Source organism: Cottoperca gobio, chromosome 1 (assembly GCF_900634415.1).
Source record: "Cottoperca gobio chromosome 1, fCotGob3.1, whole genome shotgun sequence".
Taxonomy (NCBI): Eukaryota; Metazoa; Chordata; class Actinopteri; order Perciformes; family Bovichtidae; genus Cottoperca; species Cottoperca gobio.
In genome coordinates this window covers 10,794,023-10,817,080 of record NC_041355.1, presented here as the reverse complement: position 1 = coordinate 10,817,080, position 23,058 = coordinate 10,794,023, and the positions used below count along the sequence as shown (strand labels likewise).

General features: G+C 36.9%; 3 protein-coding genes across 5 annotated transcripts; all 3 read right to left on the bottom strand.

Moving 5' to 3' along the window:
* Window positions 1-5,977: 5,977 nt before the first annotated feature.
* LOC115012718 (uncharacterized) lies at window positions 5,978-10,202 on the bottom strand. 3 transcript variants are annotated; one of them, XR_003832720.1, is made up of 6 exons: window positions 9,524-10,202; window positions 9,294-9,394; window positions 7,307-7,702; window positions 6,728-6,859; window positions 6,510-6,571; window positions 5,978-6,340 (listed from the first exon to the last, which is right to left on the bottom strand). XR_003832720.1 is itself a non-coding variant. In XM_029438487.1 (5 exons), the coding sequence occupies exons 1-5, from the start codon at window positions 7,899-7,901 to the stop codon at window positions 6,278-6,280; spliced, it is 690 nt and encodes a 229-aa protein (XP_029294347.1). In that variant the 5' UTR covers window positions 7,902-7,912; the 3' UTR covers window positions 5,978-6,277. The 3 variants fall into 3 exon arrangements, 1 of the variants encoding a protein (XP_029294347.1); XR_003832719.1 differs by having other exon boundaries at window positions 9,294-10,202; XM_029438487.1 differs by lacking the exons at window positions 9,294-9,394; window positions 9,524-10,202 and adding an exon at window positions 7,865-7,912.
* A 2,167-nt stretch (window positions 10,203-12,369) lies between these two features.
* Window positions 12,370-14,865, bottom strand: LOC115013231 (uncharacterized). The gene is made up of 5 exons (XM_029439341.1): window positions 14,829-14,865; window positions 14,271-14,666; window positions 13,049-13,186; window positions 12,828-12,877; window positions 12,370-12,743 (listed from the first exon to the last, which is right to left on the bottom strand). The coding sequence occupies exons 1-5, from the start codon at window positions 14,863-14,865 to the stop codon at window positions 12,624-12,626; spliced, it is 741 nt and encodes a 246-aa protein (XP_029295201.1). The 3' UTR covers window positions 12,370-12,623.
* Window positions 14,866-19,314: 4,449 nt separating this feature from the next.
* LOC115014114 (uncharacterized) lies at window positions 19,315-21,887 on the bottom strand. Its single transcript, XM_029440773.1, has 5 exons — window positions 21,781-21,887; window positions 21,217-21,621; window positions 19,994-20,131; window positions 19,773-19,822; window positions 19,315-19,688 (listed from the first exon to the last, which is right to left on the bottom strand). The coding sequence occupies exons 1-5, from the start codon at window positions 21,815-21,817 to the stop codon at window positions 19,569-19,571; spliced, it is 750 nt and encodes a 249-aa protein (XP_029296633.1). The 5' UTR covers window positions 21,818-21,887; the 3' UTR covers window positions 19,315-19,568.
* Between the last annotated feature and the right edge of the window lie 1,171 nt (window positions 21,888-23,058).

Below are 23,058 nucleotides of genomic sequence, written 5' to 3'. Positions count from 1 at the left end.
AGAGTTACAAGACAGCGACACAGGTTTTACTCACAGATATCATGCCCTGTGTACAATTTTCCATTAAAGGAAGTATAAGCAGTGATTGGCCAGGCAAGTGGAAAAAAAGCTATGATTGGCTAGTTGAACGGAACATTTTCTTCTGTGGTTTTTGTCTATTGGTGTGTTTCTAAGTGAGGGTGTTGATGTAAATATGTTCTCATATGACACGACACTGTGACTTCTAACTGGGGCACTGAATACCTACAGTCGTGCTTTTGTACTTTGTGTGGGAATGGTGAGAAGCATTACATTGATCATATTTAGTATAAAGTCTGGCAAATGAAATGTCTGAATGAAGAGGTCTTTGGGTGTAAAATAATATGGATTTGACCCTCCACTAAGAAATCCTTAACGATACCCTTTTAACTTACTGGATCAGAAATCAATACATGTTCTTTTTTTTTTTCATTAGACCCCGACAATATATAAAACACTGCACCCTTGTCTTGCCTTTCAGTCCCTGACAGCACATTTCACCTCAGAGGATATCTGCCTGAGGAGGTTAGATGATGCTTCTGGTGTTAAACCTCCATGGTGATAACTTACAACAACCAAAGTACTTAATGGGTAAAGAAGTGTGGGCACTGAGAGCATGCACATGCACACACATAATATGTGATCTGCTGTTGTTTTTTATTTTTAAGAAAAATGTTAAGGAATTTAAAGTTTAAAGCGCATGTGTAACTATTTGTGTTTGTTCCGTCCAGCCTGGTGTATTCATCAAGTATCCAGTTTGAGATAAGGGTATTTGTACAGTACAGTAGCTACCTGATTCTGAAAAGGAGAGAGATGTAGTGAACATCATCAACCAGAACACACTGGAGTCAGGGCATGGGCTAGACTCTGGATTAAATATATAGAGAACATTTAATAAAAGATTATTTTCATAGTTTCCTAATACTCCAACTGTAAGTAGACACTTAACCAATGGCTATATGTGTCATTGAAAGAGCTCTCAGGGCTCTGCTCTCTGTTTCAGCCATGCAGAGATCAGACAACACAGTTTCCTACTGTAGAAATAAACCATTGTTTTATCTGAAGTAGGTGGTGTTTAAATAGTAAGTTAACACCAGACAGAAACGCTGTGTTTCACTGCTACCTCTGGTTGAAAGTTTCTATTGGACCTCTGACCACACCCAGCATCACTGGCGGATGTGGTCGGATGTGTGTTTTGTTGCATTGGTAATCACACCCAACACTGATGTCCTAAACACCGTGAAGTACACATCTACATCATTGCAGTAGGTGATGAGTTATACCGGAGGTCAGCAAAAACAAGCAGAAGTAAAGCAGGTAACATACCTGATCAGGGCTGAGGTTGGTCTGTAGCCTAGGTATGTAGTTCTGTTTCCTCGCAGCTTCCTGTGGTTGGTACACATATGGAATACGAGAAACCAGGGTTTCATCTGTGACAAGTTAGATTTCTGAACCTTATTGACAAAGTCCTTGGACTTTTGGATGTGGTGTGCAGTGTTGCCAACACAAGATAAATAGTGTTTGGCAATGTTGAGTGTGACTGAGCGGATGCTGTTGATGGTGGGCCTTAGAGGGGCCCCTTTCACAGTTATCTTGGGGAGGAATGGGGAGTTTTGTTCTGTGTAAAAGCATTGATAAAGGGACTGATGAAAGGCCTAGTCTTTCTCCAGATGTTGCAGTTTGCATCATGCATCACTCTATATCTTTACATCCGTATTTGTATCACAGGGTAGTGTGGTTAACAGTCTCTGATCTTCAGTCCGCCTGCATGAGGCTGTCTCTCTACGTGGGCTTCCTGTGGGCCTGATCACATCAAGCCCTCCCCAAGGAACTACTAAATACATGCATATATATATTTTCAGAGCCAAAACTGACGTAAAATTCTTTTTTTATTATCAATCTTTTGAACACATCATTGCCTTTGAACTTTAGAAAAATAAAACCCTTTTATTTTACTCTATACATGTTTTCCTACTGTATATATTATTCTCAATGGTATTGATTGTCATGTGGTTTAAAGGGAAGCTCAATTACAGAAATATCAACCCTAATAAATGTGTCATACAATTAATAATGTTTGTGTAAATTACAAGTTACACGTTTTGATAGTAGAATAGGTGGTGAAGTCTTATTTATCGACCTTTCAATCTCTTTTTCCTCCTGATTCGATTCGAGGATATTGAGTATGAAACAGAGATTGATCTGACATTTTTATAATTTTCTTTCACATTGTACACATTGAGATACGCAACATAATTTAAAGGCCCCAAAAATCTATTTTGTCAATAAGATTCTTGCTAAATAAATGGGGTTTTGATTATCTCGCATAACACATTTCTATTTTTTTCCTCCGTTTTCTTCTCAATGGTTTGAATTGGGTGGGGTCAGTAAAAACGTGATGTAACATATTTCCATGCACCAATCAGGATTTAGAAACATATAAATCAGAATCTGATGACAGGTGCAGCGTTGTTTAATTATGAAATTATCAAACCAAACCTTCACAACAGATGAGTTAAGTTTTTTAGGTTTAGACTCTTAATTAAAAATATCTCATGTTTTTCTGTTAAATTTACATTTTATTGTTGCTTATTTAGTCTTGACTATTTATTTTTACTCAGGATTTACTTAGGATTTGAAACCAAGTTTTCAGGGGCCTTAAATACTGTATGTTTGACAGCTGAATAGGTCTGCACTTGGAAAATATAGCCTGCAGCAAAGAATAATTAATTTTGTAACAAAAAAAGAAATAAATCTTTTAATGCTTTCATATAATATTTTGTATAGATTGTCCAATAATGTTTTGTATTTTTATGGAAAAGGTTGCATCTATGGATCTGCTGTAGCACAAAGCTTTGGACAGTGTTTAGACAGCCTCTTTGTTTCATTTTTTATTTATTTCCAGAACAATCAAAAGTTCAAATGCACATGCTGTCATAATTGAAACTGCTTTTTATTTATTTTCTGAGCTTGGAAATAGGTCAACCTTATCAAAGCCTACATTGACCCATTCAAAAAAGCATTTATCCTGATCCTGTGGATCGGCCTAGAACAACCCACCTTTTAATTGAAAATGTTCTTCTTTGATTTGCCAAATGCTAATGAATAGCTTATGAATAGTATGCTTGCTAGCTGTTTTTACATTGCATTTAAGTGCATATTTTGAATGTTCTAATTGTTTATTTGATGTATGCTTCTTTTTTTGTTTACAGACATAAAGGCAGTACCTGGAGTAGTTTATTTGAATTAAAATGATTCAGAAATTAATTTTAATTTATTTGAATACTTTTTGTTTTGTTTGGTTTGTGTAAGGAATATATGAACAACATGTATTCACTTGTGTTGGACAAGGACAAGCACTGAATTGCAATATGAATGTAAGATTTTAAAGGCTGTTATCTGATGATTTATTAACAAGTGATGAAGGAGGAAAATAGATATTGTGCATTGCGACAATAAAGAATCTAAACATAGCCAGCATATAAATTCTTTCCAAAATTTGTGAAATAAATGTGACATGTTAAATTGCGGCTTAAAAATGAATATTGTTTCAATGGAATACGAGTTTTCCCATGTATACATGTTTTTCTTTTTTTTAAAAACAAAACAAATGCAATTTCTGAAATGCAAAAAAATAGCTATTACCAATAGAGCAGTTAACACAGTTAGCTAAGGGATAAAGTTCAAGCGGCCGGAGTCAATTTAGAAAAAAGATAAGACGAAATGCAGTTTGAACAGTTGGGTACAATTTGAGGCCAAACCTCTTCTGACGGCCTTTTTGGTTTGGTTTTTACTCATCTCCACTAGAGGTCAGGAGAGTCACCAGCAATTTGCAACAATCTTTCCTGTAAACTGATATGAATTTAAAATGAAGCTCTTCAATTCCACCATTGTATTTGAATTAAGTAAGACATAATAATAATAATAAAATAGAAAGTATGACTTAGGCCACTATTCTGCAGCTTCCGTTTGTCTGCACGTTGGGCTCTCCAGTCGTATGAGAGCTTGTTTGTCACTGTGGGTTTCCTGTACATCTTTATTGATCGCATGGACTACATGCTGTGGTTGCGGTTAGCTTCATTGTGCACTCTGTTGGTTTTGGAACTTTTAGAAAACTGTCAGATGTTATACAAGCAAGAAATAGATTATGAACTTAAATATATAAGAAAGAAATGCATCTATTAACACAGTGGTTCATTTCAGGTATGTCGCTGTTGAGTTTGAGGAATCAGCTTGCATCCAGGTTTTTATATCTATGAGGCAGTTTGTGAGGAGATTTTAAAAAGATCTTAATATAAACTAGGGTTGTAATCAAATATCCAATCAACAGTGTGTGGTTTGAATTACCTTCTTAAATAATACACAACATACCACTTAAAATCATTGGGATGAAGCACTAACTCTCTCACTGACAATTTGTTTAGCCTTTTTGTTAAGCAGTGTAAACAGTTTTTCAGTTCTTTATTTCATTTCTAATTCTAATTTCAATTGACCAAGACAAGGATACATTTGTTGCATTTGAAACTAGTTCAAACATTAACAGACCAGCTATCATGAAAGGCCATAACCTAAATTTGAGTCCTGTGTGGAAGCCATCTTGTGCTGGTGCCTACAGAGGAAGCCCCCTCAGCTGAAGTCAGTATATGTGGTGTGTGAGTAGGCGGGCTCTAGGAGGTGATTATTTGATTGATGGGTGATGTGTTGGCAGCTAATTAGGTTAAAGTACTGAAGGATGTATTGGTAGTTTGTTGTTTTGAGGGTGCAGTATTTGGGTTAACACATTGAAGAATGTACTGAGGCCTTGTTGTAATGTTTAAGATGAGCTTTAAAACATTTATATTTGCTAAACTTGTAGACTCTTTGTTCTGCTGACCTGATTGGCCGGTTTGAACTTAGAGGACGGGCTCTATGGCTTTATATGTGGGTGGTCCCGCCTTTGTTTAGGAGGGAGCAGCACCAGTACCAGACAGGAGAAGAAAGAACGTTTTGTTTCATTGAGTCATATTATTATAATTTTTTTTTGGATGGCTGGAAAATATAAGTCTTTATTTTCCAAGTGAACCTCTCTGCCAGAGTAATGTTTTATTTTCTGACGCTATCCTGCCCCTCACCTTGCGACAATCATTACATTGCTTGATATATATAATACAATTAAGTTGACTTTACTTGCACATAATTTTTTTTGTGTACAAACAAAACAAGTAGTTTATAGAAAGACTAGTTTTGCTTGATCTATATAATAATCTGATGCAACTTAATCTTTTAAAAGTAGATCAAGCAGGATATTTTTATCAATGATTCAATGTTGCCCGGATTATATAGGATCATATAAAAAAGTTGTAAAAACGTCATCATAAAGATTATTATCATTATTGTACACGTTATAGTTTATACGTTTTATATTATGTAAAAATGATAAATCTTAATACATATTCATTATAATAGAACATTGATTAGTATATTTACTGGGCTAATCAAAAAGATAATATATACCTTATAATTTATGTTAAATATTATTACATTAATCAGTATTATTACAGCAAATAAGTTAAGAAAAATAAATGCCGATTATGTGTTACCACATCCAACAGTCTGAGACAAAAGAAAACAAACATCCTGAATTAACTTCCTTCGCTTGCATCAAAAAGTTGGCTTTGTAACAAAAATAAAAGTAATTTAAATTATACATGTTTCTGTTTTCTGAAAAACTGGAATGTCCATCCTGCTATCATATCAATTTATTACAATGTGATCATTTCTTACATTCATTATTTTCATCAGGATTCACGTTTATATAATGATATCACATGCATAAATTAAGGAGGGAGCCTTAATGTGTTTAATTATAATATTTTTATTATAAATGAGAATTGAGTAAGTGCATGGTATTATAATGTACTAATTATGACAATTAAGGAGGCAATTATAATTACACATCTTCATAAAATATGTCATTTATTACATGTCCTAAACGTAAAACAGTACACACTTGATGTTAACTAATAAAAGATAAAGAATGATGTAAAACTAATTACACAGGTTGTGAAAATGTATATGTAACATATTTGTCAACAAAAAAAAGAGATTGTTGCTGTCTGGATGATTATAAACCTGATAACAGATTGGCACGTGTCTTAAAGCACAGGACAGCAACTGGACAGAAAAACAACTTAAACTGTGGAGATGAATTTGAACTCATTGCATTTTATTTGGTTTCTGCTTGAATAAAGCAAATGTGCTTGTGCTGTCCATTCTCTGCCTATTGGTGTGTTTGTCCATCCGTAGCTCGGAACACAACTCTTGTGAAACACACATCTTCATCCTGAGAAACAATTTGACATTTGTTATTTAGAAGTGTTGTGTTCAACTATTGTGCCGTTACGTCTGAAGATTTGTGACTGCGACACATTAAAACAATTGCTAAAAGTGTGAGATGCTAATTAAGCCTTGTGTAGATTCAATAAAATCCCCAAATTCTTACTGTTTATTACCTGATCCAATCTTGTTTGTGCCCTGATGTCAAATCTTTTCTGGAGAATTTGAGGTTCCTTATCTGCAAAATTGTATCATCAACATCATTACAAAGTATCTGCACCTTTGCAAATATAGGGAAGTAATGAGACAGGTTCCCTAAAGGGTTAAATAATTTGTATTTGACATCAATTGTTTTGAATCAAAAGTAGGGAAAACAACTGTGAGACAAAAGTACCTGTTTTCTGAAAGAAGTGATACACCAAAATAAAGGAGATGGAGGAGGAGAGAATAGTGAAGGCTGGAGTGAACAGCATAATCCAGGACACACCAGGGTTCAAAATGCATCCACTGGATTCAGAGCTGGAATCTGGAACAAATACGAGTGGATTACATCTTTCCTTTTTCTCTGTCTTTCTCTTTGATTTGATTCTTTTACTGCAATCAGTAAAACATAAAAAACAAATATCTGCATCTGCATCACCTCTATGATGTTTGAGTTGTAAAATTCTTGACACATAAAAAGATCAATGTGGAAATTTGTTCACTTTAAAAATATATCGCAACCCATTCAAACCCAAGAGGTCTCTTTTGAGTTGGAAGAATCATTTAATTTGAGATTAGTGTCAGTATAACTCTGGATTCAACTTCACAAAATATAGATATGGCCCTGTTCCTCATACAGTATGAGCAATGTTAACATCAGGATCACTCACGAACATGAATAGAATATGAAAAGCACATTCCATAGTGATCAGATACATTCACTGCATGCTATCGATTAACTTAAAAAGAGAAGTCAGATCATAATACTTACTGAATAAGATCCTTTTTGTTGTGTTGCCATATCGGTAAACAGATCTGCTAGTAATGTATTGTTCATCCTCCAGCTTATTCTCTTCAGTTCCACAGTAGTAGAGGCCATCATCAGAGTCAGTGATGTTACTGATCAGCAGGTCGTAGGAGTCAGAGGAATAGTTTCTCACAAAGTGGAAACGAGGGAGGGGATTCAGGAAGTTTTCAATCGTAGTGGTTTTTGGCCATGAAGTTCTTTTAAGGACAAGAATAGGCTGGTTGTCATGAGAGCAGTTCCTGTACCACACTACGTAAACTCCACTTGATAACTTGCAGTCACAGTAGAGAGTGATGTTGTCTCCTGCTCTGACTGTCACCTCCAACTCTGATCCAGAGATCCAATCATGACTGCAGGATACTATTGGAAAATAAAAACAATCACAAAAGCAGATTGAAATGTGCTCAGTGTTACGGGGTTTCACACAACAGCAGGTGCAAGTTCCTGCTCAGCACAAACAATGACAACGGAAATATGATGTATTTGTAATAATTCATCCAAAATTTGTATCAAAATAATTACCTAAGAAAACAATCAAACAAAGGTGCAGCCCGTCCATGTCTGATGAAGACCAAGAGTTACAAGACAGCGACACAGGTTTTACCCACAGATATCATGCCCTGTGTACAATTTTCCATTTAAGGAAGTATAAGCAGTGATTGGCCAGGCAAGTGGAAAAAAAGCTATGATTGGCTAGTTGAACGGAACATTTTCTTCCGTGGTTTTTGTCTATTGGTGTGTTTCTGAGTGAGGGTGTTGATGTAAATATGTCCTCATATGACACGACACTGTGACTTCTAACTGGGGCACTGAATACCTACAGTCGTGCTTTTGTACTTTGTGTGGGAATGGTGAGAAGCATTACATTGATCATATTTAGTATAAAGTCTGGCAAATGAAATGTCTGAATGAAGAGGTCTTTGGGTGTAAAATAATATGGATTTGACCCTCCACTAAGAAATCCTTAACGATACCCTTTTAACTTACTGGATCAGAAATCAATACATGTTCTTTTTTTTTTTCATTAGACCCCGACAATATATAAAACACTGCACCCTTGTCTTGCCTTTCAGTCCCTGACAGCACATTTCACCTCAGAGGATATCTGCCTGAGGAGGTTAGATGATGCTTCTGGTGTTAAACCTCCATGGTGATAACTTACAACAACCAAAGTACTTAATGGGTAAAGAAGCGTGGGCACTGAGAGCATGCACATGCACACACATAATATGTGGGTTATTTAGTACAGTTTTTTAAACTGTGTATGTACTACAAAGGCCTGTTTGTTTCTTGACAGGTTGGTTTGAGGCCACTAGTCTACATCTTCAGTGTGACTGGATGTTGAGCTCTGCAGTCCTATGAATATTGCTGTTGAGTTTTTTATATGCATCTCTTTGGTACTTTGTGCACCACAAGCCGAGTCCCATCCAGTTCCATTATATTCAAGAGAAGGCAGACATGTCTACGAACGCTATCTCCAACATTTGGCAATCTTAGACCAAAACAATCTAGATTGACAAGAGGAAAAAGGAAAAACATGTATTTTTGATTTTAGTATGAACTGTGTATTATGGAACTTATTTGGTTCAACCAAAGGGCTTGACTTTAAATAATAAAGTGATTCATAGATCTTTCTTCGGATGTCATTTTGTGCAAGTTTGAGGGCATGCACTGAATATCATATCACTGTTTGGACATGATGACCAAATTAGGGAATATCATGTCTTGTTATGTTTTCATTAACCAAATGATTTCTCTATGTTGTGGCACAAATCAGGTTCTGTTGCTGCCTAAACAATACATATATTCCCACGATACTTTAATGACATTACTGTGCAGTTTAGTTGCCCACCAGATGCCCTCAGACTTTCACTCCCTTCACATTATGTGACTACCACACTCGATCACCCACCCGATACCTAACCCTCAGATTAGCCCCGGCTCTACTCACCAGCACAGGTTCTTTGTTCCTTGGCAGTTTGTTATGTTTCAATGAGGTTAAATGCTCCTCCCACATCTGCACAACCGTTTGGATACCGCGGCTGTTCTGGACTGTAAAAAGGATAAACAAAGTCATAAAATCTTTAATGTGCTTGGATTTTAGTGAAACATAGAAGTCCCTTCGGTGAATGAGTAGATCATACTCTATAACAAACATTTAAGAGTGTGAAATATACTTACACATTCAACAATGGGTTGATTAATCATAATCCACAGTCCTTAATAGTGGTTTGTGGTGCGTGTGTGGCTCTATAGGACACTGAGTGTTGAACAGGATATATAATACATACGTATGCCTAATAAATCTTCGAGTCACATCTCTCATTCTTCTGTGGAAGAAATTCAGCATAGTGACAATTTCAATTACTTACAACATCCAATACAAAAGTGCATCTTAACAAAACCCAGCTCTAATAACATTATGACGGATCAATTCAGCCACCGATTATTATCATTATACATGTTAACTTTTTATAAAAAATGTACATTTCATACATGGAAACACAAATACAAGACTTACAATCCCCCCCTAAAAAATAGATTCATTAATTTCATTAAACATATAAAGAGCATGTGAACAATTAGCTGACATTGTCTACAATAAGTAAAAGAATAAGTCAAAATACATTTTATTTTGTTTAACAAACAATTATCCATCCAACAATGTAAAAATATGTTATTTATACATAACAATGCAATTGGACAGTGCACCTTAAGTATAACACCACTGACCATAGTATATGTGTATGAAACCACTCTCTGCATCTGTCTGCAAACACATTATGTTTTTACACAGTGCAACCAGAGCTGACCTCATTTAATCTCAACAGTTTTGATGTGGTGACTGATATGGCATTGATTCAGAAATGCATTAAAATATAGTTTAGGTGGCTGTAGAGCTTTGGCGTGACTGTAGTTAGACATAAATGATACCATCTAACATTACTTAAACTAAACTCAATTTCCACTAACAACTCCAGCAGGCCACTAGTCTGCAGCTTCAGTCTGTCTATGAGGGGATGTTTGCCACTGTGGGTTTCCTGTACAGCTTTCTTTGAAATGTATTAAACCACTGGTGAAGAGAATGGGGGGGGGGGTTAAAAACAGGAAATTGTCTGAAAACAGTTTTTGTGTCTTGTTGCAGAGCTAGAATCATCACAATTATATCCAAGCGCTACAAATCGATTTCAATCAAATATGACAACAAACAGGTTTTCTATCTAGAGGTTAATGTGCACATCTGATATTTTGTTTTACTTGTTATTTAAATTGTGAAAGGAAATAAAACACAAATCTACTCTGTGAAGGATGAAAGAATGAAGGAAGACATGTACCGGTAGTCAGTATAAATGAGTAAATTGTGAATTTATTGTCACTGTTATGTCAATGTAGACAAGGTCTGCTAAAGAGTCTGCAAATATCATTTATTGGATAATATTCAGCAGAAAAAGCAAAAATGAAATATCAGTTGGAGGTAATGTCCCATTAGCTGTAAAATGTAAGTCTTTTTTTGTCTTAATTTCATTTGAAGGATATGACTCTACTCTGCTGAGAAATGTGTTGCTGTTATTATGATGTCTAGTTGCAGCTATAGTGAACCAAATTTAGAGAGAGGGGGGGGGAGGGGGGGGTCAGACCTCATGCCGTGGGGTTTTTGGTTTATTACTTAATATCTCCACTAGATGTCAGAAGAGCTTCACCTGGAGCTGGTGTGGGAAGCAGAGATTACACCATCAGCATTTCCCAACCCTTCTCTCTGTTTTAAGTTTTCAAGTGCTCCCAAATAAATATGCTGCTGTCAACAAATACTCAATCTAGCAATTTATACAGCCAATTAAAAATACATGTAAAGCATTTTTAGGTACACTAATGTAAAAAGAACAACAACGACAAACAGAAGTGGCGAGCAGGGTGATTTGAGCCATAGGGAAGTTGAGCCACCTCTTGTTTCTAGGCAACTATAGGCAAAATTGGCTATGTGACCACACATTTTTGAAGCGTTATCCATTTTACTCACCCTGTGATGGAGACAGGTTCATGGAATAATTGTCAAATACATTTAAATAAAGAAAAATGTTTTTTTTTGCTGTTTTTTGTTCAGGGAATAATGATGGTGAAGATGTCTGAACAATTGCTGACACGTTTGAAAGAAACCTCACACACGTTTTAGATCTAGCATCTGTCGTGCTGCACCCCTGCAGATAGTGCCTTTAAAAGACACTATGTGGAGGGGAGTACTTTGATAACCTGACTTAAGCAATGGACATTTAACATCATGATTGGTAAACTAGGCTTAACTTGCCCGTCAAAAAGTGGTCACAAAGAGACCACTTGTTTTTGGAAAGTCATATTTTCAAAATTGTTTATTTTAGATCCAAAGTGAGTTTTCAAGGATGCACTATAAACTGTCAACTGTCATGCCCTCACTTTAACAGACACCTCACGTACAACATGGTTTGTGTGTGCTTGTGTCTTTTTGAAGTATTATCTGTATTCGCAACATGTACAGTGGACAGTGAAGCTGTGCACTAATCTGCAGCTTCAGTCTGTCTGCACGTTAAGCTCTGCAGTCGCATGAGGTGATGTTTGTCACTGTAAGTTTCCTGTGAGCCTTACTGATTCCAAGGTACTACACAATGTGGTTGAGGTTGGCTTTACCGTCACCACTTTGTTGTCTTGTAACTTCTTGGAAACTTTGTGGCAGGGCCATCCCTAAATAAATAAGAACATTTAAGTAGGCGTTTTGGCTTTTGTACTATATGACCTTTCAATAATATTATGTTTTATTCCCTGTAGCAGAATGACCGCCAACATAAAAAAAATACATGGAGTTGTATCAAACTCTACTGCTGGAGGGGCTGATGGGTAATTTGAGATTAAAAACAGGAAATTGCCCTGAAAACAGCGATCATGTCTTATTACAGACAAGCAGCCATCACAGCCATTATGAAATGTTACGGATCGATTTCAATCAAAAAAGGGAATCTGTAGCTGAATTGTAATCAACAACAACAAGCAGCTTTTCTATCAGGAGTTTTTGTATTTATTATAAGTGTTGTAAGGAAATTAGAAATAGAGTTTAGTATCAACTTTTCAAAAACATCATCGCTTTCCACAACTACATTTTATGCATACACATTTTCATACAGTCATAGATGATGCAGATTGTTGCTCAGCTTTAAATGGCGAAGATAAGTGACAACATGGTCTATATACGTATGCACACTAATTAATTATACCATTCATCATTAATCATCATTATACAATTCAATTCAACTCTTTACATCCTGGAAGTATTGATGGCAGAATAGGTGCTAAAGTCAGAACTCTGGATTTTCTTCTTCTTTGGTCTCTGTGATACCTGACGGATTTCCAGTGCAGCGTAACACACATCTTCATCCTAAAATGTGACATTTGTTGTTTACAATTGTGATCGTGTTCTGATTTCCTGCCATGATTCATTATATCCTACTGTTCCACCTACCTGATTCAGTCTGCTTCGAGGTGTTTGCTGATCAGCTTGAGGTTCTTTAGCTGCAGAAATCAATACAGCATCACTACAGCATGGTACACCTCGCACAGCACATTAAGAGACTTTTCTGAATCAACGTTTCTTTGTGCTTTAAATTAATATTGTACTCAATCATCACAGACATTTCTGATATTAACAAGTTAAGCTTAAAAAGTGAGATAAACCGTAGTTACCTTCTTTGTGACAGAGGCGATAAACCAGAAGAGAGGAGAGGAGAGAGGACAGAACAGCAAACGCTGGACACAGAGAGAACAGCAGCATCCAGCACACACCACAGTCTCGTGGAGTCTCATCGTGATGAGGCTCACTGTCTGAATCAAAAACAAAGTTGTGTCGATCAGCTTCATTAGACATTAGACCAAAACAGCAATAGCTGTTCCCTGATCCCAAGAACTAAGAACACAGCTATTTCCAGGAATAAAAACACCAAGTCCAAGTAAAGATATTGTAATACATTATAATAACACACCAACATTGCCATATATTCTCCTGAGAATTTTTTTATCTTTACTCACTTCCATTCACAGTGAAGTCTCCATGAGGGTTAGCAATGACTCACGCTTTAGACACTTCAGCCATTTACAGTAACTGCTTGATTGCGCGTGAATAAGGGTCTTCTAGATGAAGGAATGGTGTCACTTCTCACGTAATCAACCTGCCGCAGGGATTTGTCTATACTAGAATATAATTAGCTTTCTGTTTGGGATCGCTCTCTCTCTCTCTCGCCACATAGCTTTAATAATGCAGAACATAACATCTCCATCTCTTCCCGTTGGATTTAAATTAAATTCAGTTGAGTTTTTAAAGAACTCAAGTTTTCATTGAGCAGAAAGAACATAATATATATATATAGTGCATTGTTTTTTGCAAAGACCCATTGCTCAGTGTTGACCCTGCTTGGTTGGTAGACTTGTGTCAACTTTGGCTCCATTTCAGATTTACCTTTTGAAGATACAGTAAATCCATTTTCATTTGAATAATGTCTCTGCTTTATCAGATTGCCAGCTCATTCCAGCATTAAAGGTGCAACTTTTAACATTGTTTGAGCCTGTCCTCTGTGAAATCATCCCTGAACTCACGATGCAAAACAATACGTATGGGAAATCTTGGGTGCACATTTAACACTTACAACACTTCAGATACATGCGGCCCCAGAAATCGGAAGAATTATTTGTAAAAACTATTATACACTATTTCACTCCGGATTTGGGGTTGTTGCAAATAACCTTCATGTGCAGTGTGTGTGTCGTATGAATGCTATGGTATGGTAGACTTCATGATGGTCATATCTGGGCACATTTTCAAACACTATATCATGATTATTCAGTCAAATGATTAAATTCACTGCAGTCACACATTGATCTTGCAGGTACAAAACCAGAGCAGCGTACTTACTGAATAAGATCCTTGTTGTTGTGTTGCCATATCGGTTAACAGATCTGCTAGTAATGTATTTTTCATCCTCCAGCTTATTCTCTTCAGTTCCACAGTAGTAGAGGCCATCATCAGAGTCAGTGATGTTACTGATCAGCAGGTCGTAGGAGTCAGAGGAATAGTTTCTCACAAAGTGGAAACGAGGGAGGGGATTCAGGAAGTTTTCAATCGTAGTGGTTTTTGGCCATGAAGTTCTTTTAAGGACAAGAATAGGCTGGTTGTCATGAGAGCAGTTCCTGTACCACACTACGTAAACTCCACTTGATAACTTGCAGTCACAGTAGAGAGTGATGTTGTCTCCTGCTCTGACTGTCACCTCCAACTCTGATCCAGAGATCCAATCATGACTGCAGGATACTATTGGAAAATAAAAACAATCACAAAAGCAGATTGAAATGTGCTCAGTGTTACGGGGTTTCACACAACAGCAGGTGCAAGTTCCTGCTCAACACAAACAATGAGAACGGAAATATGATGTATTTGTAATAATTCATCCAAAATTTGTATCAAATTAATTACCTAAGAAAACAATCAAACAAAGGTGCAGCCCGTCCATGTGTGATGATGACCAAGAGTTACAAGACAGCGACACAGGTTTTACTCACAGATATCATGCCCTGTGTACAATTTTCCATTAAAGGAAGTATAAGCAGTGATTGGCCAGGCAAGTGGAAAAAAAGCTATGATTGGCTAGTTGAACGGAACATTTTCTTCTGTGGTTTTTGTCTATTGGTGTGTTTCTAAGTGAGGGTGTTGATGTAAATATGTTCTCATATGACACGACACTGTGACTTCTAACTGGGGCACTGAATACCTACAGTCGTGCTTTTGTACTTTGTGTGGGAATGGTGAGAAGCATTACATTGATCATATTTAGTAGAAAGTCTGGCAAATGAAATGTCTGAATGAAGAGGTCTTTGGGTGTAAAATAATATGGATTTGACCCTCCACTAAGAAATCCTTAACGATACCCTTTTAACTTACTGGATCAGAAATCAATACATGTTCTTTTTTTTTTCATTAGACCCCGACAATATATAAAACACTGCACCCTTGTCTTGCCTTTCAGTCCCTGACAGCACATTTCACCTCAGAGGATATCTGCCTGAGGAGGTTAGATGATGCTTCTGGTGTTAAACCTCCATGGTGATAACTTACAACAACCAAAGTACTTAATGGGTAAAGAAGCGTGGGCACTGAGAGCATGCACATGCACACACATAATATGTGGGTTATTTAGTACAGTTTTTTAAACTGTGTATGTACTACAAAGGCCTGTTTGTTTCTTGACAGGTTGGTTTGAGGCCACTAGTCTACATCTTCAGTGTGACTGGATGTTGAGCTCTGCAGTCCTATGAATATTGCTGTTGAGTTTTTTATATGCATCTCTTTGGTACTTTGTGCACCACAAGCCGAGTCCCATCCAGTTCCATTATATTCAAGAGAAGGCAGACATGTCTACGAACGCTATCTCCAACATTTGGCAATCTTAGACCAAAACAATCTAGATTGACAAGAGGAAAAAGGAAAAACATGTATTTTTGATTTTAGTATGAACTGTGTATTATGGAACTTATTTGGTTCAACCAAAGGGCTTGACTTTAAATAATAAAGTGATTCATAGATCTTTCTTCGGATGTCATTTTGTGCAAGTTTGAGGGCATGCACTGAATATCATATCACTGTTTGGACATGATGACCAAATTAGGGAATATCATGTCTTGTTATGTTTTCATTAACCAAATGATTTCTCTATGTTGTGGCACAAATCAGGTTCTGTTGCTGCCTAAACAATACATATATTCCCACGATACTTTAATGACATTACTGTGCAGTTTAGTTGCCCACCAGATGCCCTCAGACTTTCACTCCCTTCACATTATGTGACTACCACACTCGATCACCCACCCGATACCTAACCCTCAGATTAGCCCCGGCTCTACTCACCAGCACAGGTTCTTTGTTCCTTGGCAGTTTGTTATGTTTCAATGAGGTTAAATGCTCCTCCCACATCTGCACAACCGTTTGGATACCGCGGCTGTTCTGGACTGTAAAAAGGATAAACAAAGTCATAAAATCTTTAATGTGCTTGGATTTTAGTGAAACATAGAAGTCCCTTCGGTGAATGAGTAGATCATACTCTATAACAAACATTTAAGAGTGTGAAATATACTTACACATTCAACAATGGGTTGATTAATCATAATCCACAGTCCTTAATAGTGGTTTGTGGTGCGTGTGTGGCTCTATAGGACACTGAGTGTTGAACAGGATATATAATACATACGTATGCCTAATAAATCTTCGAGTCACATCTCTCATTCTTCTGTGGAAGAAATTCAGCATAGTGACAATTTCAATTACTTACAACATCCAATACAAAAGTGCATCTTAACAAAACCCAGCTCTAATAACATATGACAGATCAATTCAGCCACCGATTATTATCATTATACATGTTAACTTTTTATAAAAAATGTACATTTCATACATGGAAACACAAATACAAGACTTACAATCCCCCCCTAAAAAATAGATTCATTAATTTCATTAAACATATAAAGAGCATGTGAACAATTAGCTGACATTGTCTACAATAAGTAAAAGAATAAGTCAAAATACATTTTATTTTGTTTAACAAACAATTATCCATCCAACAATGTAAAAATATGTTATTTATACATAACAATGCAATTGGACAGTGCACCTTAAGTATAACACCACTGACCATAGTATATGTGTATGAAACCACTCTCTGCATCTGTCTGCAAACACATTATGTTTTTACACAGTGCAACCAGAGCTGACCTCATTTAATCTCAACAGTTTTGATGTGGTGACTGATATGGCATTGATTCAGAAATGCATTAAAATATAGTTTAGGTGGCTGTAGAGCTTTGGCGTGACTGTAGTTAGACATAAATGATACCATCTAACATTACTTAAACTAAACTCAATTTCCACTAACAACTCCAGCAGGCCACTAGTCTGCAGCTTCAGTCTGTCTATGAGGGGATGTTTGCCACTGTGGGTTTCCTGTACAGCTTTCTTTGAAATGTATTAAACCACTGGTGAAGAGAATAGGGGGGGGGGTTAAAAACAGGAAATTGTCTGAAAACAGCTTTTGTGTCTTGTTGCAGAGCTAGAATCATCACAACTATATCCAAGCGCTACAAATCGATTTCAATCAAATATGACAACAAACAGGTTTTCTATCTAGAGGTTAATGTGCACATCTGATATTTTGTTTTACTTGTTATTTAAATTGTGAAAGGAAATAAAACACAAATCTACTCTGTGAAGGATGAAAGAATGAAGGAAGACATGTAGTGAGTATAAATGAGTAAATTGTGAATTTATTGTCACTGTTGTGTCAATGTAGACATGGTCTGCTAAAGAGTCTGCAAATATCATTTATTGCATAATATTCAGTAGAAAAAGCAAAAATGAAATATCAGTTGGAGGTAATGTCCCATTAGCTGTAAAATTAAAGTCTTTTTTTGTCTTAATTTCATTTGAAGGATATGACTCTACTCTGCTGAGAAATGTGTTGCTGTTATTATGATGTCTAGTTGCAGCTATAGTGAACCAAATTTAGAGGGGGGGGGGGGAGGGGGGTGGTCAGACCTCATGCCGTGGGGTTTTTGGTTTATTACTTAATATCTCCACTAGATGTCAGAAGAGCTTCACCTGGAGCTGGTGTGGGAAGCAGAGATTACACCATCAGCATTTCCCAACCCTTCTCTCTGTTTTAAGTTTTCAAGTGCTCCCAAATAAATATGCTGCTGTCAACAAATACTCAATCTAGCAATTTATACAGCCAATTAAAAATACATGTAAAGCATTTTTAGGTACACTAATGTAAAAAGAACAACAACGACAAACAGAAGTGGCGAGCAGGGTGATTTGAGCCATAGGGAAGTTGAGCCACCTCTTGTTTCTAGGCAACTATAGGCAAAATTGGCTATGTGACCACACATTTTTGAAGCGTTATCCATTTTACGCACCCTGTGATGGAGACAGGTTCATGGAATAATTGTCAAATACATTTAAATAAAGAAAAATGTTTTTTTTTTGCTGTTTTTTGTTCAGGGAATAATGATGGTGAAGATGTCTGAACAATTGCTGACACGTTTGAAAGAAACCTCACACACGTTTTAGATCTAGCATCTGTCGTGCTGCACCCCTGCAGATAGTGCCTTTAAAAGACACTATGTGGAGGGGAGTACTTTGATAACCTGACTTAAGCAATGGACATTTAACATCATGATTGGTAAACTAGGCTTAACTTGCCCGTCAAAAAGTGGTCACAAAGAGACCACTTGTTTTTGGAAAGTCATATTTTCAAAATTGTTTATTTTAGATCCAAAGTGAGTTTTCAAGGATGCACTATAAACTGTCAACTGTCATGCCCTCACTTTAACAGACACCTCACGTACAACATGGTTTGTGTGTGCTTGTGTCTTTTTGAAGTATTATCTGTATTCGCAACATGTACAGTGGACAGTGAAGCTGTGCACTAATCTGCAGCTTCAGTCTGTCTGCACGTTAAGCTCTGCAGTCGCATGAGGTGATGTTTGTCACTGTAGCCTTACTGATTCCAAGGTACTACACAATGTGGTTGAGGTTGGCTTTACCGTCACCACTTTGTTGTCTTGTAACTTCTTGGAAACTTTGTGGCAGGGCCATCCCTAAATAAATAAGAACATTTAAGTAGGCGTTTTGGCTTTTGTACTATATGACCTTTCAATAATATTATGTTTTATTCCCTGTAGCAGAATGACCGCCAACATAAAAAAAATACATGGAGTTGTATCAAACTCTACTGCTGGAGGGGCTGATGGGTAATTTGAGATTAAAAACAGGAAATTGCCCTGAAAACAGCGATCATGTCTTATTACAGACAAGCAGCCATCACAGCCATTATGAAATGTTACGGATCGATTTCAATCAAAAAAGGGAATCTGTAGCTGAATTGTAATCAACAACAACAAGCAGCTTTTCTATCAGGAGTTTTTGTATTTATTATAAGTGTTGTAAGGAAATTAGAAATAGAGTTTAGTATCAACTTTTCAAAAACATCATCGCTTTCCACAACTACATTTTATGCATACACATTTTCATACAGTCATAGATGATGCAGATTGTTGCTCAGCTTTAAATGGCGAAGATAAGTGACAACATGGTCTATATACGTATGCACACTAATTAATTATACCATTCATCATTAATCATCATTATACAATTCAATTCAACTCTTTACATCCTGGAAGTATTGATGGCAGAATAGGTGCTAAAGTCAGAACTCTGGATTTTCTTCTTCTTTGGTCTCTGTGATACCTGACGGATTTCCAGTGCAGCGTAACACACATCTTCATCCTAAAATGTGACATTTGTTGTTTACAATTGTGATCGTGTTCTGATTTCCTGCCATGATTCATTATATCCTACTGTTCCACCTACCTGATTCAGTCTGCTTCGAGGTGTTTGCTGATCAGCTTGAGGTTCTTTAGCTGCAGAAATCAATACAGCATCACTACAGCATGGTACACCTCGCACAGCACATTAAGAGACTTTTCTGAATCAACGTTTCTTTGTGCTTTAAATTAATATTGTACTCAATCATCACAGACATTTCTGATATTAACAAGTTAAGCTTAAAAAGTGAGATAAACCGTAGTTACCTTCTTTGTGACAGAGGCGATAAACCAGAAGAGAGGAGAGGAGAGAGGACAGAACAGCAAACGCTGGACACAGAGAGAACAGCAGCATCCAGCACACACCACAGTCTCGTGGAGTCTCATCGTGATGAGGCTCACTGTCTGAATCAAAAACAAAGTTGTGTCGATCAGCTTCATTAGACATTAGACCAAAACAGCAATAGCTGTTCCCTGATCCCAAGAACTAAGAACACAGCTATTTCCAGGAATAAAAACACCAAGTCCAAGTAAAGATATTGTAATACATTATTATAACACACCAACATTGCCATATATTCTCCTGAGAATTTTTTTATCTTTACTCACTTCCATTCACAGTGAAGTCTCCATGAGGGTTAGCAATGACTCACGCTTTAGACACTTCAGCCATTTACAGTAACTGCTTGATTGCGCGTGAATAAGGGTCTTCTAGATGAAGGAATGGTGTCACTTCTCACGTAATCAACCTGCCGCAGGGATTTGTCTATACTAGAATATAATTAGCTTTCTGTTTGGGATCGCTCTCTCTCTCTCTCGCCACATAGCTTTAATAATGCAGAACATAACATCTCCATCTCTTCCCTTTGGATTTAAATTAAATTCAGTTGAGTTTTTAAAGAACTCAAGTTTTCATTGAGCAGAAAGAACATAATATATATATAGTGCATTGTTTTTTGCAAAGACCCATTGCTCAGTGTTGACCCTGCTTGGTTGGTAGACTTGTGTCAACTTTGGCTCCATTTCAGATTTACCTTTTAAAGATACAGTAAATCCATTTTCATTTGAATAATGTCTCTGCTTTATCAGATTGTCAGCTCATTCCAGCATTAAAGGTGCAACTTTTAACATTGTTTGAGCCTGTCCTCTGTGAAATCATCCCTGAACTCACGATGCAAAACAATACGTATGGGAAATCTTGGGTGCACATTTAACACTTACAACACTTCAGATACATGCGGCCCCAGAAATCGGAAGAATTATTTGTAAAAACTATTATACACTATTTCACTCCGGATTTGGGGTTGTTGATGCAAATAACCTTCATGTGCAGTGTGTGTGTCGTATGAATGCTATGGTATGGTAGACTTCATGATGGTCATATCTGGGCACATTTTCAAACACTATATCATGATTATTCAGTCAAATGATTAAATTCACTGCAGTCACACATTGATCTTGCAGGTACAAAACCAGAGCAGCGTACTTACTGAATAAGATCCTTGTTGTTGTGTTGCCATATCGGTTAACAGATCTGCTAGTAATGTATTGTTCATCCTCCACCTTATTCCCTTCAGTTCCACAGTAGTAGAGGCCATCATCAGAGTCAGTGATGTTACTGATCAGCAGGTCGTAGGAGTCAGAGGAAAGGTTTCTCACAAAGTGGAAACGAGGGAGGGGATTCAGTAAGTTTTCAATCGTAGTGGTTTTTGTTTTTGTCCATGAAGTACTTTTAAGGACAAGAGAAGGCTGGTTGTCATGAGAGCAGTTCCTGTACCACACTACGTGAACTCCACTTGATAACTTGCAGTCACAGTAGAGAGTGATGTTGTCTCCTGCTCTGACTGTCACCTCCAACTCTGATCCAGAGATCCAATCATGACTGCAGGATACTACTGGAAAATAAAAACAATCACAAAAGCAGATTGAAATGTGCTCAGTGTTACGGGGTTTCACACAACAGCAGGCGCAAGTTCCTGCTCAGCACAAACAATGAGAATGGAAATATGATGTATTTGTAATAATTCATCCAAAATTTGTATCAAAATAATTACCTAAGAAAACAATCAAACAAAGGTGCAGCCCGTCCATGTGTGATGATGACCACGAGTTACAAGACAGCGACACAGGTTTTACTCACAGATATCATGCCCTGTGTACAATTTTCCATTAAAGGAAGTATAAGCAGTGATAGGCCAGGCAAGTGGAAAAAAAAATTCTCATCTTGTTTTCTATTGGTTTAAATATATGTGGTATTCTGAGCTTTGATGTTTCTTCCGTGAACACGTGATACGCCCTACAAGTAGATAAGCTCCAGTATTTTACTGTGGTGTTAACATGCTTACTGTTTACAGAAGTAGATGTTAGCCTTGGAAAACTTTCAGCCTTTGTAGGACTTACACAGTATATTTGCTCAGGGTTATAGACTTAGAGATTCTGATGCATAATTACCAGAAGTAGACAATCCTTAAATTAGCCAACGGTATGGGATCAAATGCACGTTTGTACAGTGTACAGTAGCAGAAGCTTCCCATTCCAACAAGTTCTCATATTTGAAGAGGTCAATTATCAATGTCTACCAAAACAACCTACAGTGTATTGGCTCTTCCAAAATAATATACTATTCTAATACATTTAAGGTCATGTCTCGCCCAGTAGGGTTACTCTTGGTTCTGCTTGGGATGGTTTTTCCTGTGATGTTACATTGAGTGTAGTGGAGCAATATGATTTTAGATATCCAGAACACATGGATCACTGTACCTATACCGGTTTTACATCTTGGGCAGAACTGGGAGTACTGAGGCTTTATTATAGGCGGACTGTCAGGGATACATTCTATGAATGAGATTGTATTGTGTGGTTTCATGTCTAGTATTAAAAGAGAAATACTGACTACCAATACAAAGTGTTCCCATTTCAACTGTTCAAAACTACAGTCAATGTCTTATTCTCTTCTGCGTTGTAACATTTGTAACACTTTCCAACCGATTTGAAAAAAATCCCAAGTAAGATATAAACCCTCCCTGTTTATCACGCAATTCTTGTAATGATTGTAGAGGGCCATCTTCTTCCGAGATGATAAAGTGCATAATCTGGAGGTATTTAAAGAAGTGAGTGGGGGTAGCCTTTACTGGGAGGAAAAGCTCTTCTAAAGTCTGAAGGGCTCTATCTTTAAAAATGTTGATATATTATGTAAATCATAGTTTTGTGATACCATCTCTAAAGGGGGGTTTATGTGAAATGGAGATTTTCAAATAGATTGAATACCAAATGTTTTCTTCAAACTTGTTGCCAAATCGTATATATGTATATATGGTCAGGAATTGGGTTTA